Source organism: Astatotilapia calliptera, chromosome 20, assembly GCF_900246225.1.
Source record: "Astatotilapia calliptera chromosome 20, fAstCal1.2, whole genome shotgun sequence".
Taxonomy (NCBI): Eukaryota; Metazoa; Chordata; class Actinopteri; order Cichliformes; family Cichlidae; genus Astatotilapia; species Astatotilapia calliptera.
The window spans coordinates 6,413,085-6,432,644 of NC_039321.1; the positions used below are offsets into that span (position 1 = coordinate 6,413,085).

Genomic DNA, 19,560 nt, shown 5'->3' on the forward strand with positions numbered 1-19,560 from the left:
ATCAAAAAATAGCCAGAAAATTTTTGTAACTGAGATGTTTATTAACCCTTGTCTTTATGCATGTTCAATCATCCAGGTAAGTAAATCCCAAAAGGTTGATTCTGTTCATCTGGATGTAGCGTTTTCAGTGGGAGAAACGTTTCGTCATTTTTTGTATCGCATTTGATACATTGGGTGTTTTTGGCAATTTTTTGTTAACAACGTTGTTAATTTTAGGCCAAAGAAGAGTTTTGTCCATAACATTTTGAAATTATGGCAAGTATATATATTGTTGATGAGATAGAGGTCTCAGAAACTAATGTAGCAAATATGATACAAAGGGTATTATAGGGTTAAATTACATTAATATTTTACCTGTCCCCTACAGCAATTGTTTCCTTTTTAACAAATGCTGTCTATAGGGGACTTAAATTGTTACATTATCAGACATGGAAAAATAAATTTTAAAAAATAAGTCCCACCAGTGGGTCTTTAAAAATGTCTCTAAGGAACTTAATTAGTCGTTAAAAGGAGTGAATGTACTCTGAATTTAAGCTACTGTATTGACACTTCTGAACAGCCCTGTCGCACACAAGGAACCACTTTGTTACTCTTCAGAAAAGTTCATGTTCATTTGTCATTGCATATAATATAAAACTAATTAAGCATAAATATGCCACTTTTCAAAGTAATAAAACAGAGAGCAGGCCAGAGGCGATCAGGGATCTGAGCTGTCAGTCACTAACAGAGGCCGCCTGGATCTGTCAGCAATCTTTTAACATTTGTCTAAGGATATTTTTCTGGGGTTGTATCAACAATTTAGGAGTATATGTCTCCAAATCAATATCAGCCAGACACACTATTCAGTGCTCTTTTGAGTCTTGAACCTTGTAAACTTAAAGCGAAATGTCTTCAGGTTGCTCCTTCGTGGAGAAGTGGGATGCTATTATCAACCTGGATTTTCAGGTGTGTGGGGTTTTTTTTTTAACATGCAGAAAAAAACAACAACTTTCAAACCGCTTATTTTTTATCAAAGTGTGATTAAATGCAAAGCATGTATCTCTCGATCATTAGCAGGCATTTGTTTAGGCCGTGTGACTCAAGAGTGCCTGCCTCATGTGCTTTCATTGGACACAACAATTTTTGTGTAAAAATAACTTTGATTAATCATTATAAAAACCCAACCCTATAATCATAGTTTTTGTCCCTCTTGGTGCAGAACAAGAACCTTTTAACACCACAGTGAAATTATTGTTATTACCATTTGCACAGAGCTAGTTTCTGTGTTTTTTTTAATGTTCACCTTTCTTTCAAGTGTATTTAGGTAGCGGAAATTCTTTAAAAAACTATATTGCACTTAGCTGTTAAAGCCCCATCATGTTGGATGTGTGTGTGTTATGACTTACAGAGTAAATGCTTAAAGGGTTTGAGTGTAATAAGAAAACAAGTAAATAACCCAAGAAACAAACTAAATGACATTGCATGATAGAAATCTATGACAAAATGACCCTGCTTCTCACTTTGTGACAACAGTAAGGCTTCTCTAATAGGTTCACGTTGTCAATCACTGTTTTGAAGTCTTATTGAAGTCAACAAGATTTCATTGCTGAAAGACCGACAATAATTCAGGCTAAACTTTAGGTATACTTTGTGAGTGTTCAGCTCAGAGTGTCCAGAGGCGTAAAATAATGACGATTTGTCAAGTCCCGCGGCGTTTCTGAGGAACACAAAAGGTGGACGCGGCCGCTTTCTTATTCTACGCGTCGGGTTATGGATGAAATCCAGTAGAATGACGCTCCCATGGTAATTCACGTGTATTCCAGCCCTAACCCTAACCTGATCCCTAACCTTAACCAGCACTTTAATGACGTTAGATAGTGTTTGCATGTTTCCTCATTTTTCTGATCTCGTAATATAGGGACGTGTTGGGTCCCCGGAAGCGTAATATATCGACGATTTGTCACCTAGCATAAAATTTTATGCTTTGATAGTGAGAACGTGTTGGAGTGTCTACCATATGCCAACACAGAGCCTCTCAGTTTCTTAGAACCACCTTTTCTATGAGTTTTTAAAAAAATAAAAAAAAAAATAAATGTTTGTGCTTTCATAAACCATGACTCAGAACAGGAAGTCTTAATCTATCCACTGGCAGCACTGGAAGCCCAAACATTGGCCACAGTCCCCAGGGGCTAAGTTGTCGGGCAAAAGGGGATGGGTTATCAGATTAGTATGCCAGCAGACAGTTTTTAATCTCTTGATAAGAAAGGCTTGCACATAATCATAGCTTCCACCCTGATCTAAAACACACCTGTACTCTCCCTTGTTACTCTGATCTCACACATCTCATTTTCCTCGCAATGTAAGCCCTTAAAACCTCTGGAGATAATTCTCAGAAGGTTTCTGATATAAGTGACACGTTTCACATTAGAAAGTCATTTGATCCAGTATTAACATAAAGTATTGATTAATGCAGCTTTAAAGTTTTAGGCAGGTACACAGAAGCCGCCGAGATGTGACCCTGAACAAGTTTACTTTTGGTCCAATGCGAATTTGTTTTATTCCCTCTGCTGCCAATTAAACAGGCGGCGTACTCAGACTCAACTTTCCCAAAATAGAACTGCGGTCCAACATGGCACCACAAAACAAATTTTCACAGCATGTGCCTCTGCTAACATTTTAAATGGATTTACACCATGTCACCGCAGTGCACAAACACGGAGGAAGTCACCGTGATCCAGTGGACAAACCTCTGTAACAATGCCTCCTCCTGTGGAAACAGTCAGAGGAGAGAAAGTAGGTCTGAGGGATTCAAGCAGTACAAACTACAGACTCTCAAACAAATGTGAAGCTTTGTTTTCTGAAAGAAAACTGTTGCCAAATTGTTTGATGTTGCAGCAGCAACAACAAAATGAATAATGAACACCTTCACACGGGCGCCTGTTAATGAACTTTCTCCACAGGAGTTCATAGGTAAAGAGTGCCTCGCTTAAACCAGGATTTAAGATTTATATATTGTAAACAGAATTTAGTTCTACAGCGCTGTGCAAAAGTCTTGAGCCACCCCATTTCTTTATACTTTGCTAAGAAAATGGGAAATAGGCCCGTGATTTAGGAAAACATGCGCAATCATCTGTGTAAATATAGTGTGTAAGGTAAAAACAGATTGATTGAAAGTCAATATTTGGTATGACGACATTTATTCTTCAACATAGCCTGAACTCCTTTAAACAAGCATTCTTTTAGTCTTAAGGAATAGTTATTCAAAGCTCTTATTTGGGTGTTGGCTGCTTTTGTTTTGTTTTCTGTCAAGATGATCCCACAGGTCTCTGGGGAGGTCAATACATGACTGATAGTGTGTAAGCTTTTCTGTCCATGTATGTTTTCACTGTATTGTATTGGATTTAAGCCCTGTGGGAGTGTCCCCCCAAGAGGGACAATGGACCCCCTAATGATCCTCTACCCAATCACAGCCCTGTGGGGGGGACACTTAAATTTGGATGACTGAGAACCTTAACAGTGTTAGGTACCGGCTGTGTGCAAACAGGAATAGGACCCAAGGTGCAGACTCCGGAGACAGAACTTAAACCAAAACAGCTTTAATGCTGAACTCAAACATAACATAACTGGAAAAAGGTCAAAAATAAACTAACACCAGCGGATTGACAAAACACACAGCAAAATAAACGGTAGATCGCGACACGGACACAGAGAAACACAGGGCTTAAATACACAGAAGGAGCAATCAGGGAATGAATAACAGGAGGGAAACACAGCTGGGGCAAATCAGAACTGACGAGACAAAAGGAAGCGTAAACTGAACACACTGAGATAAGACAGAGACCTTCAAAGTAAAACAGGAAACACATAACACAGACTCACATGCAGGCACTACAGAGGGAACAGAGACGTGGGACCAGGGCAGACACAAACACTGACTGAACACGGGGATATAGGAACTAAGGACACACAGAGACGCGAACTAGACAAGGGGATACAGGTGATAGGGGAGACAGAGCAACTAAAGAAGACAGAGACATAAACCATAAGACAGAACTCAAAGAAACCAAAGACTAGAAAGTATAAATAATATAATAAACTCAAAAACCCTGGGTCAACGACCCAGGCATCCTAACAAACAGACGTTTAAGATCATTGTTATGCTGAAAAATTAAGCTATTGTGTCACTTCCCTCGGCCTTTTCTCCCTGTTTCCCTTCTTTAAAAATGGCTTCTTGAAAGCCACCCTTCCACTGACACAGTTTCTGATGAGGCTTCATTAGACAGTAGATGGATTGTCAGATTTTTCATGTTTCTTAAAAACATTATTTTCCATAGACAGTTATTTTAGGTCTGACTACTACTACTACTTTTGTCCTTCCCTTGTCCAGATTCCTTCATTTCTTTAAACACGAGGTACACCACATGAAATATAATTCAACTAAAGAAATGGGAAGAAACAGTGTGTTAAATGAGTTCTTTGCTAAGTTGTTTATTTTGTAGACATAACACTCATTCATCCTTTGACTTGGGTGTCTTTTTTATGCTTGAATGATTCGTAGATCGGTGTTAAGTGGCTTAACAAACAAACAAAAAAAGGATTCCTCTGAAAATTGTCAGATACAAGGAATGCACCAAAAAATCAGCCACTGTCCAAAGTAAAACTTTGAATGACCTTTAGAAAGCCTGGAGAGCTATTGCTCAATACTACTTTTAAAAAGATCCAAGAAAATCTGTTTCCTTGGAAGCAAAATATGAAGAAAACATAGGTGGCTCAAGATTTTTGCACATTACTGTATCTTAGATGTCACATGGCTGAAGGGAATAATAGTTGGGAAAAAATGTCCAATCATTTACATTGCAGTTAGGATTTTTTTTGCACAGCCTTTTAAATCCCACAACCCGAACTCAGGTTAAATGTCTGTTAAATGAATGAAAGCTGCAGAAACACAAGGTTATAACAAGGGTAGAAAAAAATATAGTTAATATATTTATCTTTTAGTTTTTAGAACTAAAACTAATTCAGAGCAATAAAATAGAAGGCCACATAATCTGAAATAACTTTTAGTATTGATTTTTTTTTCTATATGCTAAATGTTATGAGATTTATCAGTTTTCGATTTCAAATGCAATACAAGAGCATGAAGTGAAGAGCACAAAAACACAAAAGCCAGTTACAATTCTGTATGAAACAAAAGCTGCATGAACTAAATATTTTATAAAGCCGTTTTGTATGTTTCCTGCTAATGAATCACCCGTTTCTACAGATACAGTTTTAATTAAAATAATTGGTTTCTCCTTTTAGAACGGAAAAATATGCAACTTTTCCATCTCAGCGAGGGGTCTTCTTCATTATGCCACCACCGTTCACAGTTATGGGTATAAACAGTGTTTTTTTCTGTTAACTGATTAAAATGTCAAACACACAAAGGCACATCAATCAGTTCCAACTGGCAATAAGAAGACCTTTCTTCTGTTTGAAAGCGAAATGTATGTTGCTGATCATGTTTTTAGGGGTTTTTTTTCCACATAGCAGATGTGAATCACAGCCAGCCTTGGAGTTTCTAACAGAGAACCAGAACAGGCAATGTCCCCGACCAAAGAACAACCGAATGTTCAAAATAATCACACACCCAAAGAATGCCCACCTCCGCTGGCCTCTGATGAGTTGTTTTTAGGGGGTGGGGGTTTGTGCTTCTGCCAGCAAAGAGAGCTGTGAGTTTTCACAGCACACTTCAGCATCTGGGTGTTGGCTCCAACCAAGGGCTTTTACATCCTTCATTACTGATTTGTCTCAAAATAAATGTCAGTAAACACAAATCAAACCAATCTATGATATGATACGATGTGACATAAATCAGTTTGTATTCACAAAATTGATTTCCGTGACATAGTCAGTCTGTCAGGCTGTCCAGGGATAGGATTTGCTACAATGAATGCATTGTCCATTATCTAATAAAATATCTGTACAACTCAGGAAATATATATATTAAAAAAAAAAAAAAAAACTAAATCAAACCATCAGTTTGAAAAAACTAATTAAGTTACACTGTGTCATATAGTTCTGTACCTCAAACTTCTATAATTGTCACAACAAAGATGGATCAGTTTCATTTAGTAAGCAACACTGCAGTCTCTGCCCTCACTAATGTAAGTACTCTGTGCAATAACTCTATAACTCATACAGCTTCAGCATGTGCCCTTTTGAAGTCATGCACAAACTGACAAAGCAAGCCAAAGAGCTCCTGAGAGTCTTGATCCGCCGGTTCTCCAAATTTCACCTATGCAGAAGAGAAAAAAAGGTTTACTGATTTATAAATAAATAAATAAATAAAATGAAAATAATGTGGCAGCAGTTACATCTTCCATGACCACAGGGCTTGTAAAAAAAATGTTTTACAATTAACAACTGCAATCACTTTCATTTGTGAAGTGGTGCCTGGCCCGCGCATGTTCTTCTTAACAATAGTCTTTTGATTTAATTAGCTCATATGCTGCCTCAGCATGCATCCCAATCCTTGAGTGCCCTTATACAATGATGCAGACATGTACTGCCAAATTAATAGGTAGACCTAGGTGGTTAAAAGGGTCACTGGCATACTAATGTTAGTCATTCTGAAGCCAAAGTTTATTACAAAGGGTCACAGTGGTTAAACGTACTAATTTGCTGACTGCATGCTGTTGACTGTGCAGGTTAAAGTTCAGACTGAAGCCATATGCTGTTACTCTTTCCTGGTATTATTTTTGTTATGTTTTACAAATGTGTAATTTCTCTAATGAAATTAACCATAAGCTTACTTACAAGCAAATATTATGTACTATAAATCTTATAACGCACACCAAACAGCTGACTTGAACACACACTGGATGTGCTCACTAATAATATGAAACAGCCTTCAGCACAGTTGGGCTTCATCTTAATTGAATTTGTTCCTTTACATCTTGCTCTTGTAAAGACATTACAAATTATTACGTGTTAGACATGCTGCGCTGGAAGGCGAGTTTCTTACCTTTTCTAATGATCAAGTCTTTTCAGTTTTTGTGCTAAGCTGTCAGAAATGACTAAAGCGTCTTAGAGACTGGCCAGCGATCCCCTAGCAACCACTGGTCCCAAGGGAAAATTGCGTGTTCCCTGAACACTTGGCAGAACTGGCCACTTGCAATCAGTAGGTAAAACTGGTGGCAATGAGGTATATCATGCTACACAGAACCCCCTTCAATTAATACCCGATTGCCACAGTTTCCTTGCATTTGCATGGAAGACAAATACTATTCGCCGAGCAGTATTGAAACTGTGTATCCAAGTTTGTCTTCAAAGTAAAAGTCGCACCTTTTGAAACCTTTTCTTTTACTTTAACGGCAAATACTACTAGTGTTTGTTTCAGCGCTTTCCTTGTGACTGTGTACTGCCATACTTAGAGGTTGCCACTGGGTCGCTGACCATTCACTAAGACTGTGTATATGAGACCTAACCTGGCTGTTGATTCTATTGCTATACCTCATGTCAGCAAAAAACTAAATAAATATACTTCCAAAGATATCACATTTCAAGCTGCTGAAGCAAAGCTGCATATCTCTGCATGAAAAAAATCGCAGTCAGCCTAATAAAAAGCGAGCTTGCCGTTGTTATCACTTATTTACTGCAGTTGGAATATCATACAATTTGCCACAGTTAGCTAGCTCACGCTTTCACAGTGTGATTGGCATCATTTTATGCTTCACACTTATTCACAGCTGTGTGGCTATCAGCCGACTCAGTCATTAATATTCACCCAGATGTACAACATGTATATTAGAGCTGACACTAATGACTTTAGCTCTGCTAATGCACTAACGCCAGCCCTTGTTTTTGTAGCTCTCTGTAGCATCCCATCTTTAGTTGCTTATAGTATCTGCTATTTTGTTGGTACTGTAGATTTAATGACAATGTAAAAATGTAATGTTCATGTTTGTATTTATGTAGATGGGGAATTAGGTTTCCCAGCAGAAACCTTGTTGCTGCTAAGATTAGTTGAGAGCTTCATGAAGGAGGACCTCGGACTAAAATAAGAAAATTCCCATGGCAAATATATCCAAAGATCTACATTTAAAGACAAAGAGTATTTGTAGTGGCTGCTGTTTCAGAATAAAAATGAAGGAGGACATTGGCGCTGTAACACAAGCCTTGCTCTTCCAAATACTTAAAGCGTAACAGCTGACAGTCAGTGCATTTGTATTACTGTGTGCTTTCAGTTCGTAGAAACAGTTACACAGGTGTAAGATTCAGCAAAGTCCCCAGCAGCAAAAGGAAGATGTTAGCTAATGGTTAACACTGTTCTCACCATGAAATATTATACTCAGATGTGCAGATTAGTCTATTTGCATACTTTTATCCTCACATTTTTCACTGTCTGCCAGGGATGCTCAAAATTATGTATAACTGGAGCAAAAGACTTTCTTTTACTTGGTAAAGTGTAGAAGTTTAATCCTCTCAACAGTGTTTTAGCTGATTCGCTTCCTTGTCTTTTATGCACGCTGAACATTTATGAGTATTTTCACAAACACATGCTGGGCCCAATAAAATCAATTTACTAACCCATATGGATAAATATGTCATCCACCCATTCACACACAGGTAATGGCAAGCTACATTGTAGCCACAGCCACCCTGGGGCGCACTGACAGAGGCTGCCAGACACTGGCGCCACTGGGCCCTCTGACCACCACCAGTAGGCAACGGGTGAAGTGTCTTGCCCAAGGACACAACTACCAAGACTGTCCGAGCTGGGGCTCGAACGGGCAACCTTCCGATTACAAGGCGACCTCCCAACTCTTGAGCCACGATCGCCCCATTGTAAATTGTATACTACTGAACTATCCTTATATAAAAATATCAACATAACTAAAGTATGCCTGCTGTTGATTTTATTAATACAAATGAAGTTACAAAACCACACCCAGGAATGTTCATTACACACCTGACAGGCGGGTCTTGGATAATGTTTAACCTGTAGGTCTGAGCTGTGCTCGAAGAAGCAATATTAAAACTTTTTATCTGCAGAACCTGAGGTGGAATTGATTTTCTTATATCATGTCTCACTGACATGGTGCATTAAACATGTGCATTGTATGAAAAAAGGCTGGTAATGTGACACAGCTGATAGAGTCTAGTCTTCATGTTTTTATTTTTGCTTTTATGTATTAGAAAAATTGGAGCGCATGTTTTATAGCGTATTATATAAAATGTCTCCTTTTATTTAGTACTTGAAGTGGTTTTAAAAACATGCTTCCAGTGTCTGGGGACATCCGCAAATCAACTGCCCCAAAATTTTATGAGCTGCTTCTATGTTTAATACATTTGCATGTTGGCTATTTCAGGGCATCATTGTGAATTCCCTCCTTCCGCCCCCTTGACAAGATGTGACTAAATATGACACCTTTTCCCCAACCTGCTGCTCCCTTGCACTACACCACAGCCCAGTCAGTCTTAATCATTTTTCCAGCGCTCCTGAAGGGGTTTATTGTACTTTTAGGAAGTTTCAGAGGCACAGCCTTAGTACTCAGTAAAATGGATGGGACACAAGTGGGGCAAGTGTCTACAGACTGTCCTGTGTTAATCCTCAAATGACATTGGTCTTTTCTTTTTGTTATTTTAAGAAAAAGGATGCTTGATTGCTCTGTGGTCTTGTATTTAAAGAAGACTACGAGAATAGCCTGAGAATGGTTCAACAAAAAACATTTCAAATATAAGGTATATGAAAAGCACCACCATTTAAAAACCACTGAGAGGTAAAGTGAATAATATTAACGATCTTGTAACAATAGCACCTGTCACAGGTTGGGATATACATACAGTGGGGCAAAAAAGTATTTAGTCAGCCACCGATTGTGCAAGTTCCCCCACCTAAAATGATGACAGAGGTCAGTAATTTGCACCAGAGGTACACTTCAACTGTGAGAGACAGAATGTGAAAAAAAAAAATCCATGAATCCACATGGTAGGATTTGTAAAGAATTTATTCGTAAATTAGGGTGGAAAATAAGTATTTGGTCAATAACAAAAATACAACTCAATACTGTGTAACATAACCTTTGTTGGCAATAACAGAGGTCAAACGTTTACTATAGGTCTTTACCAGGTTTGCACACACAGTAGCTGGTATTTTGGCCCATTCCTCCATGCAGATCTTCTCGAGAGCAGTGATGTTTTGGGGCTGTCGCCGAGCAACACGGACTTTCAACTCCCGCCACAGATTTTCTATGGGGTTGAGGTCTGGAGACTGGCTAGGCCACTCCAGGACTTTCAAATGCTTCTTACGGAGCCACTCCTTTGTTGCCCGGGCGGTGTGTTTTGGATCATTGTCATGTTGGAAGACCCAGCCTCGTTTCATCTTCAAAGTTCTCACTGATGGAAGGAGGTTTTGGCTCAAAATCTCACGATACATGGCCCCATTCATTCTGTCCTTAACACGGATCAGTCGTCCTGTCCCCTTGGCAGAAAAACAGCCCCATAGCATGATGTTTCCACCCCCATGCTTCACAGTAGGTATGGTGTTCTTGGGATGCAACTCAGTATTCTTCTTCCTCCAAACACGACGAGTTGAGTTTATACCAAAAAGTTCTACTTTGGTTTCATCTGACCACATGACATTCTCCCAATCCTCTGCTGTATCATCCATGTGCTCTCTGGCAAACTTCAGACGGGCCTGGACATGCACTGGCTTCAGCAGCGGAACACGTCTGGCACTGCGGGATTTGATTCCCTGCCGTTGTAGTGTGTTACTGATGGTGACCTTTGTTACTTTGGTCCCAGCTCTCTGCAGGTCATTCACCAGGTCCCCCCGTGTGGTTCTGGGATCTTTGCTCACCGTTCTCATGATCATTTTGACCCCACGGGATGAGATCTTGCGTGGAGCCCCAGATCGAGGGAGATTATCAGTGGTCTTGTATGTCTTCCATTTTCTGATGATTGCTCCCACAGTTGATTTTTTCACACCAAGCTGCTTGCCTATTGTAGATTCACTCTTCCCAGTCTCGTGCAGGTCTACAATACTTTTCCTGGTGTCCTTCGAAAGCTCTTTGGTCTTGGCCATGGCGGAGTTTGGAGTCTGACTGTTTGAGGCTGTGGACAGGTGTCTTTTATACAGATGATGAGTTCAAACAGGTGCCATTCATACAGGTAACGAGTGGGGGACAGAAAAGCTTCTTACAGAAGACGTTACAGGTCTGTGAGAGCCAGAGATTTTCCTTGTTTGAGGTGACCAAATACTTATTTTCCACCCTAATTTACGAATAAATTCTTTACAAATCCTACCATGTGAATTCATGGATTTTTTTTTCACATTCTGCCTCTCACAGTTGAAGTGTACCTCTGGTGCAAATTACTGACCTCTGTCATCATTTTAAGTGGGGGAACTTGCACAATCGGTGGCTGACTAAATACTTTTTTGCCCCACTGTATATATGTATTATGTAGAAAGTGACCAGTCAGTTATTAAAGGTGGAAGAAAGAGAAATGGGTTTGCATAATGATCTAAGTGACTTTAGTAAGTGAAATTATTTCTTAGATTTCTTGTTTTTTGTGTTTCTTGGTCTCTTTATCCTTCTGTCAGTTTCACATCTTTCTTTTGCTCAGTTTTTTTTGGCACACCTTCATCATCTATCACCCCAGTTCATCCACTATTTCCTATTGTCAGAAAATCTTAGTGCTTTAGTGCTTAGCACTAGTACAAGTTTTCCCCTGTTCTCTGTATTTTGTTGTTTCTTTTTTTTCATGAATTTATCTTTTTCCTGCCTCCTGCCAGTTTTGTTCACCTATTCAACTGCCAACACATGTGAAATATAATTTTTTTGTATACTTTATTAATCCTACCTACTGAGCTATCTCCTCCCCTTCCCTTATAAGAAAATTAGGTACTAATAAAGGACCAGAGAGCTAAAAGGCTGGTCCAGTCCACCACTGGTCCACCACAAAGCAGCTGTTGTGGCACAAATTTCTGAAAATTCTAATTCTGCCAATGATTGAAAGATGTTACAGCATACAGTCTATCACAGCCTGCTTTGTATGGGCTTCCAATGCCACACGCTGATTGAAAGTTCCCATGCTGATCCCTGTCCACTAGAGAAAGCACCTATGGTAAGAGGGCACATCAGCAGAGGCAGTGTGACACTCTGGGAGTGTTCTGCTGGGAATCGTTGCATTCATGTGGAAGATAGTTTCCCAAATGCCATATTTTTTGCAGATCACAGTCTTTCATAACATCTTTGTTCCTGATACCACAAGTTGCATTGCAAGATCTTGTAGAAGCCATAGTTTGACAAGTCATTTGTCTTTTATCCTGTCTTCTTTCTCTCACCCCGACCAATGGCAGGAGATGGCCGCCCCTCCCTGAGCCTGGTTCTGCTGAAGGTTTTTTCCTGTTAAAAGGGAGCTTTTCCTTCCCACTGTTGCCATATTGCTTGCTCATAGGGGGTTATATGATTGCTGTCTTGAGGCGACTGATGTTGTGATTTGGCACTGTATAAATATAACTAAATTGAATTGAATTTTGAAAGTCCAGGGAAAACGACAGCATATGAGGAAGAGTTTATTTATCTGCAATAAAGTAGCAAGCTTTTGAGGGTGTACTTCACCTCTCACCCTAAATTGGAGAGTTGGACGGACAGGTGGATAAATGGATTGACAGATGTAGCTTATTCTTAACAACAAGCTTCCAAAACTTTGATCAAACATTTAGAGATGATGCTACATTTAAGCAGCACTGCCTGATGATTAAAATATAACTCCCTGCCTGAAGGGGACAATGCAGTTAAAGGTCAGCTAGTTAAACTTTAAAAAGGCCACAGCCGATTCACCACCAGAACATTTTTAATAATAGTGGAAGAGTGATTTATGTTAAGAATAAGGTATAATATTGGATTAGGATAATATTGAGGTAAATTAGGATTTATTGTTCAAGGATGTTCATTTAAAATGTTCCTCATTTAGAAAAATATGCTTATTTGCTTTCTTGCTGAGGTTTAGATGATACTGATATGATTCTAATATCTGCACATTAAATGAAAAGCTGCAGCTGGGGTTACATCAGTATGTAAGAGGTGTTTCTCAATTTCTACATGAGCTTATGTATAAATTAGAAATGCATGATATGCATTTTGCATTCTTCACAAGTTTAGTCAACTTTTTGCACTTTTGATCGAGCTACACTGTCTGCTCCACTGAAAGCATATCTACCACATGAAGTCTTGCCTTCCATTGACCTGCTTACCTGCCCAAATTACACGCTAACCTCCCTGACAGGAAGCGGCACGCCTCTGTGGAAAAACTGGCTTATTGGTTTTTAAACTTCGTTGTGGAATTACATTAACTGGAAAAATCCATTGGACCTTTATCACATTGATTAAGTGGTCATGACCAGAGCCTTTACAAACTAGAGGCTGTGAGAGCAAATCAACTGCAGCTGGTGTGAGCATCAACAGTTAGCTCTCTTAAGGCAGAGACACACCGGAGATTGATTTTTCAGTCATCCATGTTCGTGCAGCTTACAAAAAAGATACATGGCTTGTTTAGACAGCTGGATTGATTGAAACAGTTTTTTTCCTCCACATAAGCACAGTCAAATCAAAACATTTTACAGGTTTTATGTAACCTGATCTGTGGATATTGGCTCATTCTTTCCCATTGTTAAATTCAAAAGCTGAATTCCTCACTGTGATGACATTGAAGCAAAGCAGCAGCATGCTTAACTTGAAACCATTGGTTTCCAAACGTGATGAAACAAAATGGAACAAATAAACATTTAAAAAAATCATCAATAAATAATGTATTCGTGCTACTCCGCTATTCCTTCCCCCCAATTCAGTATGTTTGTCCACCTGGAGTTGTTAATTTGGTACAAAGTAGATAGAATTTAAATTTTTAAATTGTGTTTTCATCAATTCCAGTTCAGGTAACTACTATTTTAGGCCACTGACCTTCAAAAAGGTAAATTACCTACTTTACATGTTGGGCCATCTTGAATAGCCAGCTTCTTGTAGCCATGGGTGAGATTTGGACAAGAAGAACTGACTTACTACTACTACAGCCCTGAACTGAGCAGAACACATAGCAGCTTCTTAGTAATCTTAAGCTGTGTCCAAATTCTTTGGCCACCTCGTACTTCCAGCCTTTTCGGTCTTCGGAGGACCCGGCCCACGTAGACCACAACGGCCGGGTCCTCCGAAGACCGAGAAGGCTGGAAGTGTGAGGCTGTGAAATTGGGGGGTCTAGCCTTCAGGTTTGTGTCACCAGCTGTCTTGGTGGACTTTAATAAACTCAGTTGTTTGCTCCTTGCTATCTAAAATATAACAGGACTTTGGCGTAAGTTTATTTTGTGACCCAGAAAGAGTAATAAGAGTAATATTAAAACTAAGTAGCTGCCGCCATTGTTAGAAACTGGAATTGGCTGGGCCGCGCTATGAATTCTGGGATATGGTGGGCCACGAAGGATACACCCGACCCATCCTTTAAATCTGGGGTAAAGGAGGAAGCATTTGTCAGCCGTGTGTGGAGGATTCTTTGAATTTGGACAGCCTTCGTTGCGTCGCTGTGACGTAATCGGCCTACAAACGGGCCTCCGAAGGATGCAGCCTTTGAATTTGGACACAGCTTTAGGCTCCAAAAGGTGACCTCTCTTTGAGCATACATAATTCGAAACAAGTAGACTTGAAGTCAAGTCTACTTGAATATTATATTATATTGAATATTATATTGAAAAAATATTGAAAAAATTATATTTTCTTACCAGAGTTGAAGGCTGCCCTGGAAATTGCTACGATCTTGAATTTTTAATTGAGATTTTTTAAAAGGGCACTCAAAAAAGAGCATTTGTGTCAATTGTGGTATTTGTATCAGGTTGTAAAAGATTTCTCTGTAATGTTAAGCTAACTGCTGCCCTGCAGGGTCTTCACTGCGCTTTGCTCTTATATAAAAGTGTGATAGTATTTGCATCCTCACACACACGGAGCAGAGCATACAAAAGACATGACATGATATTAATCAAGTTGACAGCAACTTATTACAGTAATTACAAAAAGAAATTCCTGCCAGGTGTTAACCCTGATGTAATATAATGAAAGACAGGGAGCAGCCAATTGGCAAAGCCAAGTGCCTTTCAATATTTGCCTACTCACTGACCACTGTTTGCAGTCAGACTACTGCAAATGATTTGCTACCTCTCCTTCAGCTGCTAACTGTTCACACAATACAACATAGAACTGAAAAAGTATAGATCCATCTACTTATTTTCTCTGATCTGGTGATACTGGGGTGACCGTGGTTCAGGGGGTTGAGAAGCTCATCTGTAACCGGAAGGTTGCCGGTTTGATCCCCAGCTCTCTCTGTCCTGGTTGTTGTGTCCTTGGGCAAGACACTTTACCCTACTGGCTGTCATTCTGTCCCAGGGCAGCTGTGGCTACAACTGTGGTTTGCCTGCACCAGTGTGTGAATGTGAGAGTGAACGAGTAGTGGAATTGTAAAGCGCTTTGGTTGCCTAGAAAAGTGCTATATAAATGCAATCCATTGTTATAAATACTGGATTATTGCGGTGTTTTATGTTGTAAGTATCTTCAAAACCTGCACAACAAAGGTGCTGCTTTCACTGTCCAGCCTGTTCAGACACTGTGTTAGTGATCACAGCAAAACGGCTGTTTGACAAATGTGAGGACTCAGAAGGAAAATGAAGGAGAAACAATATCTGCCTGGCTGGAGCTTCAAAGAGTCTGTGCCAGACAAAATCAGCCAGACTCAACGGCTTCAGCCAGACGAGTTGTTTGTTTCCAAACTTTGTGCTAAGCTACATCAACAAATTGCTGTCTGTTGCTTCATATTTACCATACAACAACATGAACGTGGTATTAGTCTTCTCATCTTGCTCTGACGCAGCAACATGTTAAACCACTCCTTTGCTTTTAAAAGAAATTACATGTAAAACACACTAAATGATCCCTTGTTTCCATTTCTTATAAAATCTACACCAAACACAAAGGAATCGATGCAGATGATTCTTTTAAAGGATTTAGAGAAATGCTGAATGGCACCTTTGTTTACTTGTGAACAAATATTTTGAGTGCACAGGAATCTAATTGTTTCTCTAGTATAACAAAATTTCCTACCGGGCCTAAAGCTCACAGCTCATGCTGTCATATCTCAGCTCTCAAATACAGCAGGAAGGGTAAGTGGACTCTATGATGATGGATTGTCCATAGAGATATGAGAAAGGTGAGAAAATAGGCACTGCTTTTGTATTGATTGTTTTTGGTGGGTGACTCCTTAAAAAAAGACATAGCCCCTGTTAAGATGTCAAAAGTGGGATTGAGCTCTGAAAACCTAATTTAACCAGGCTAGTAAGCAAAGAAAAGGTTCTCTTTTATGGACAATGTGATGAAAGAATACACAGGGACCAGTGCTTCCACTAAATCTGATGATATGTGTGACAGAGGTGTTCGCTTTATGGTCGATCTCACCATGCGACCAGAGCTTTTAAGGCAGGTGCATTTCTCATTAAAGAACATCACCGTTTCCAGAGTCCAGTCCACACAAAAGAGCCCTTAAATCATAAAAGGTTCACGTACGAATGGATGTATTGTACATTCAGATATACGTATAAATGAGATGTCATCAAAATACAAAGAGTCACAAAGCAGTATGAAGCTCAAAAACTATGTTAAATTTATGGTACGCCCCTTAAGGTCTAACAAATGACTCAAAAAAAAAACTACATGAGAATCCCACCAGGGGTGCTCCAACATCTCGTCATTTTTCATCATTTGTAGAGCATCCTAAATCAACGTGACATTGCACATTAAGGGTCGGGATGAACTTGTCTTTCACACTTTCTGCCTGCAGGAAACCAATGTTCACTAATCCTCCTAAAATTATCCAATGAAGGAGGTATAACACTCCAAAACAGCAAATCAGCTGTGGTGGGTTTTAAACGACGTTGAGATCATTGTTATAAGGTATAAATCACATACATTATATGCGCTTGTGGAAGCCCTCAAGGACACGCGGTGCAAACAAAGTAACCTTGTGGATTCTTGAAATAATGTACTCTCCCAGTGTAGCATGGGGAAGATGAGATGACAAATAACTGAAGAGGGCCATCTAGACATTACTGGGACAGGGGACCATCTGTCTTTTTTCTTTTTTTCTTTTTGTGTCCCGTTTGGATCTTTAGCCATCAGAATTGTTGTCTTAAGGCCAAGAAAGATGCCAAGCGGATTTATTTTACCAAGTGGATCATCATGGCCTTGCCATATTGGTCCATTTGATTGACCTTTATTATAATCAACCATCTGTCTTTGACGCTGAGATATTGAAATAATAATTCAAGGATTACCAGTATGTCAGAGTAGAGTTTCTTCATCTCCTCGCATGTCTTCGTCAGGGCCGAAAGATCTGCGTTATATTTCTCAATCGCCATCTAGGATATAAGGAAAAGCACAAGAACCTCCTGGTAAGTTTGTCAGTCTTCACGCTAACCATTTAATTAGAAATATTCTGCTTATAAAAGGAGGAAACTAAAGATCTGCTACCTGGATTTTTTTTAAAGGATAATTGTACTGTTAATCAATGGCATATAGGTACATAATATATAAAAATAGATGAGTTGATTCATTAAAGGTGGATTTTCTTGTCTTTATTCATGGAACTCACTACAGTCAGAGTTAAAAAATTTATCTTTATGTCATGATAATCCTCAGTGTAGCCCCTTAATTTGAAGCGCAGACGAGTGAGACTTCTGTAGTCACAGCCAAGTCGAGAACAGAAAAACTGGCTCTACCATTGTAACAGCGCGTATATGTGTGCATGAATGACAGAGCATTAGAAAAAGCATAAGAGGCTGGCTTTAAAGAGACACATTTAGGGTGTCCAGGTGTCCCACTTTATGTGCGACTGCACTCCAGCACATGGCAAGATACAAAAGTCTGTTTTCTATTCACTGGCTGTGAAGAAAGTATGCTGTTATTATGGGTCAAGTGCAGCTTAACCTGCCACATCCTTTCGCTGTCAACATTAAGTCTCAATAAGGTAACATGTTATACAGATTTCAGTGGAATGTGATGGGAACTACCGCAAATAAGGAATGCAGCAAAATAAAATCTGGGAAAATACTTTGGTAAGTGCAGAAGGCAATTTACAGAGATATGTTTTCCTTTTTTTGCCAGAGTTGTTTATAACCTTTGCATGGCGGAAGAATGTGACTTACAGGTCAAAATCCAGGTGGCTCAAAATGAGATGTGCACGTATATGGATCCATCCCCTCTTAAACTCAAAGATTAGATTAGACAGAACCGGAGCTGAAATAGCTCCGGTTCTGTCTAGTAACTGTCAACAGTTTTGACAGTTAGTGGAACAGAAAAAGAATGAGACAGACGAATTTAAGAGGACTATCCAGGTTTGCTGAGAAAGTGACATTCAAATAAAAACATGTTCTTCAAGTCCTAAAGGCCAAAATTGTAAACTGCATAATGGTCTTTATTTTACTGCATCTCTGCATTAGTGATGTGTCCTGTATTGTCCCACACAAACATATTTAATCCATTTCCACAAATGCACTACAGCCCTGAACCTTTAGACACTGGCCAAATGTGGTGCACATGTCAGTGCAAATATCCCACATGGACAGATGGGGCTTTAAGCTGCCAGTTCTCTGCTTCAAAGCCTGTGTGATTTCTGCATGTGCTGATGTGAGAACAGCACAGATATTAGTTAAGTGGATTCAGAGCTGGTGAATGAGTGTCCCGTGTACTGCCTCTTGTGCGCTTTACTCAGGCAGCACCCTCTTCTAAACAAACAGAGCATTTATAGCAGGGAGAACATGGCTGGTGCAAACTGTCTCCTGCTGTGGTCTACATGTGAGAAAGGACTGGTTTCATTTGTTCATGTGAAAAACAGCTTTCCTTTGTGAGGATCTAGTCACTCCATGCACGTTTGAGTTTCCAACCTGGAGTCGAAACTGCTGTCTTCGTAGTCTTTATAACTTCGATTGCAATAATTATATTGATTTTAAAAATGCTTTTAAATATGGTCAATCTTTTAATTTTGTTTATTTTCTGAAGAACCACATTTGTAAGGAAACGGTGGAGTTAAAATGTATATACAATGTTACTACCTGATTTAATTTAATGATAAATTTAACCTGAGGAAAAAAACAGTAATTTTTACCAGAAACATTGACTGAGGGAGAAAATTGAAATGAAAAGATTCATAATAACATTGCTTTAGCAGAGCAGTGAACAGAAATTTAACAACATGTTATTGTTTGCAAAAGTTTACAACTCGGTTTTCGTCAGGGTCTTTCTGTGTATTTTTCTAACTTATAATGTTTAACAGAAGGTCAAGTCCACTGCGACATGATTGAAGCACCCAGCAATACTTAGATATTTTTTTTATCCATTTGCAGAAATGATTCAGTCAGAACTGTTGAAAAGATTTCCTAAACATCTCCCACACTTTTCTCAACCCATTCTGATGACATTATGCAAATGAATTATTTTCTCACATAAAGCATTCTTCTTGTAGGATGAACACACACATTTGTGCAGGCGTCTTCTCTTCCATCAC

The 19,560-nt window shown here is 39.3% G+C and overlaps 1 protein-coding gene across 1 annotated transcript in view; it reads right to left on the reverse strand.

Moving 5' to 3' along the window:
• Window positions 1-4,094: 4,094 nt before the first annotated feature.
• The window catches only part of LOC113013209 (formin-like protein 13), a 53,330-nt gene continuing 37,864 nt past the window's right edge, over window positions 4,095-19,560 (reverse strand). The window contains exons 16-17 of the mRNA XM_026153930.1: window positions 17,333-17,416; window positions 4,095-6,256 (exon numbers count right to left, since the gene is read on the reverse strand). Of these exons, the coding sequence (XP_026009715.1) occupies window positions 6,155-6,256; window positions 17,333-17,416 (186 nt within the window). The 3' untranslated portion in view covers window positions 4,095-6,154. The remainder of the gene's footprint in view (window positions 6,257-17,332; window positions 17,417-19,560) is intronic.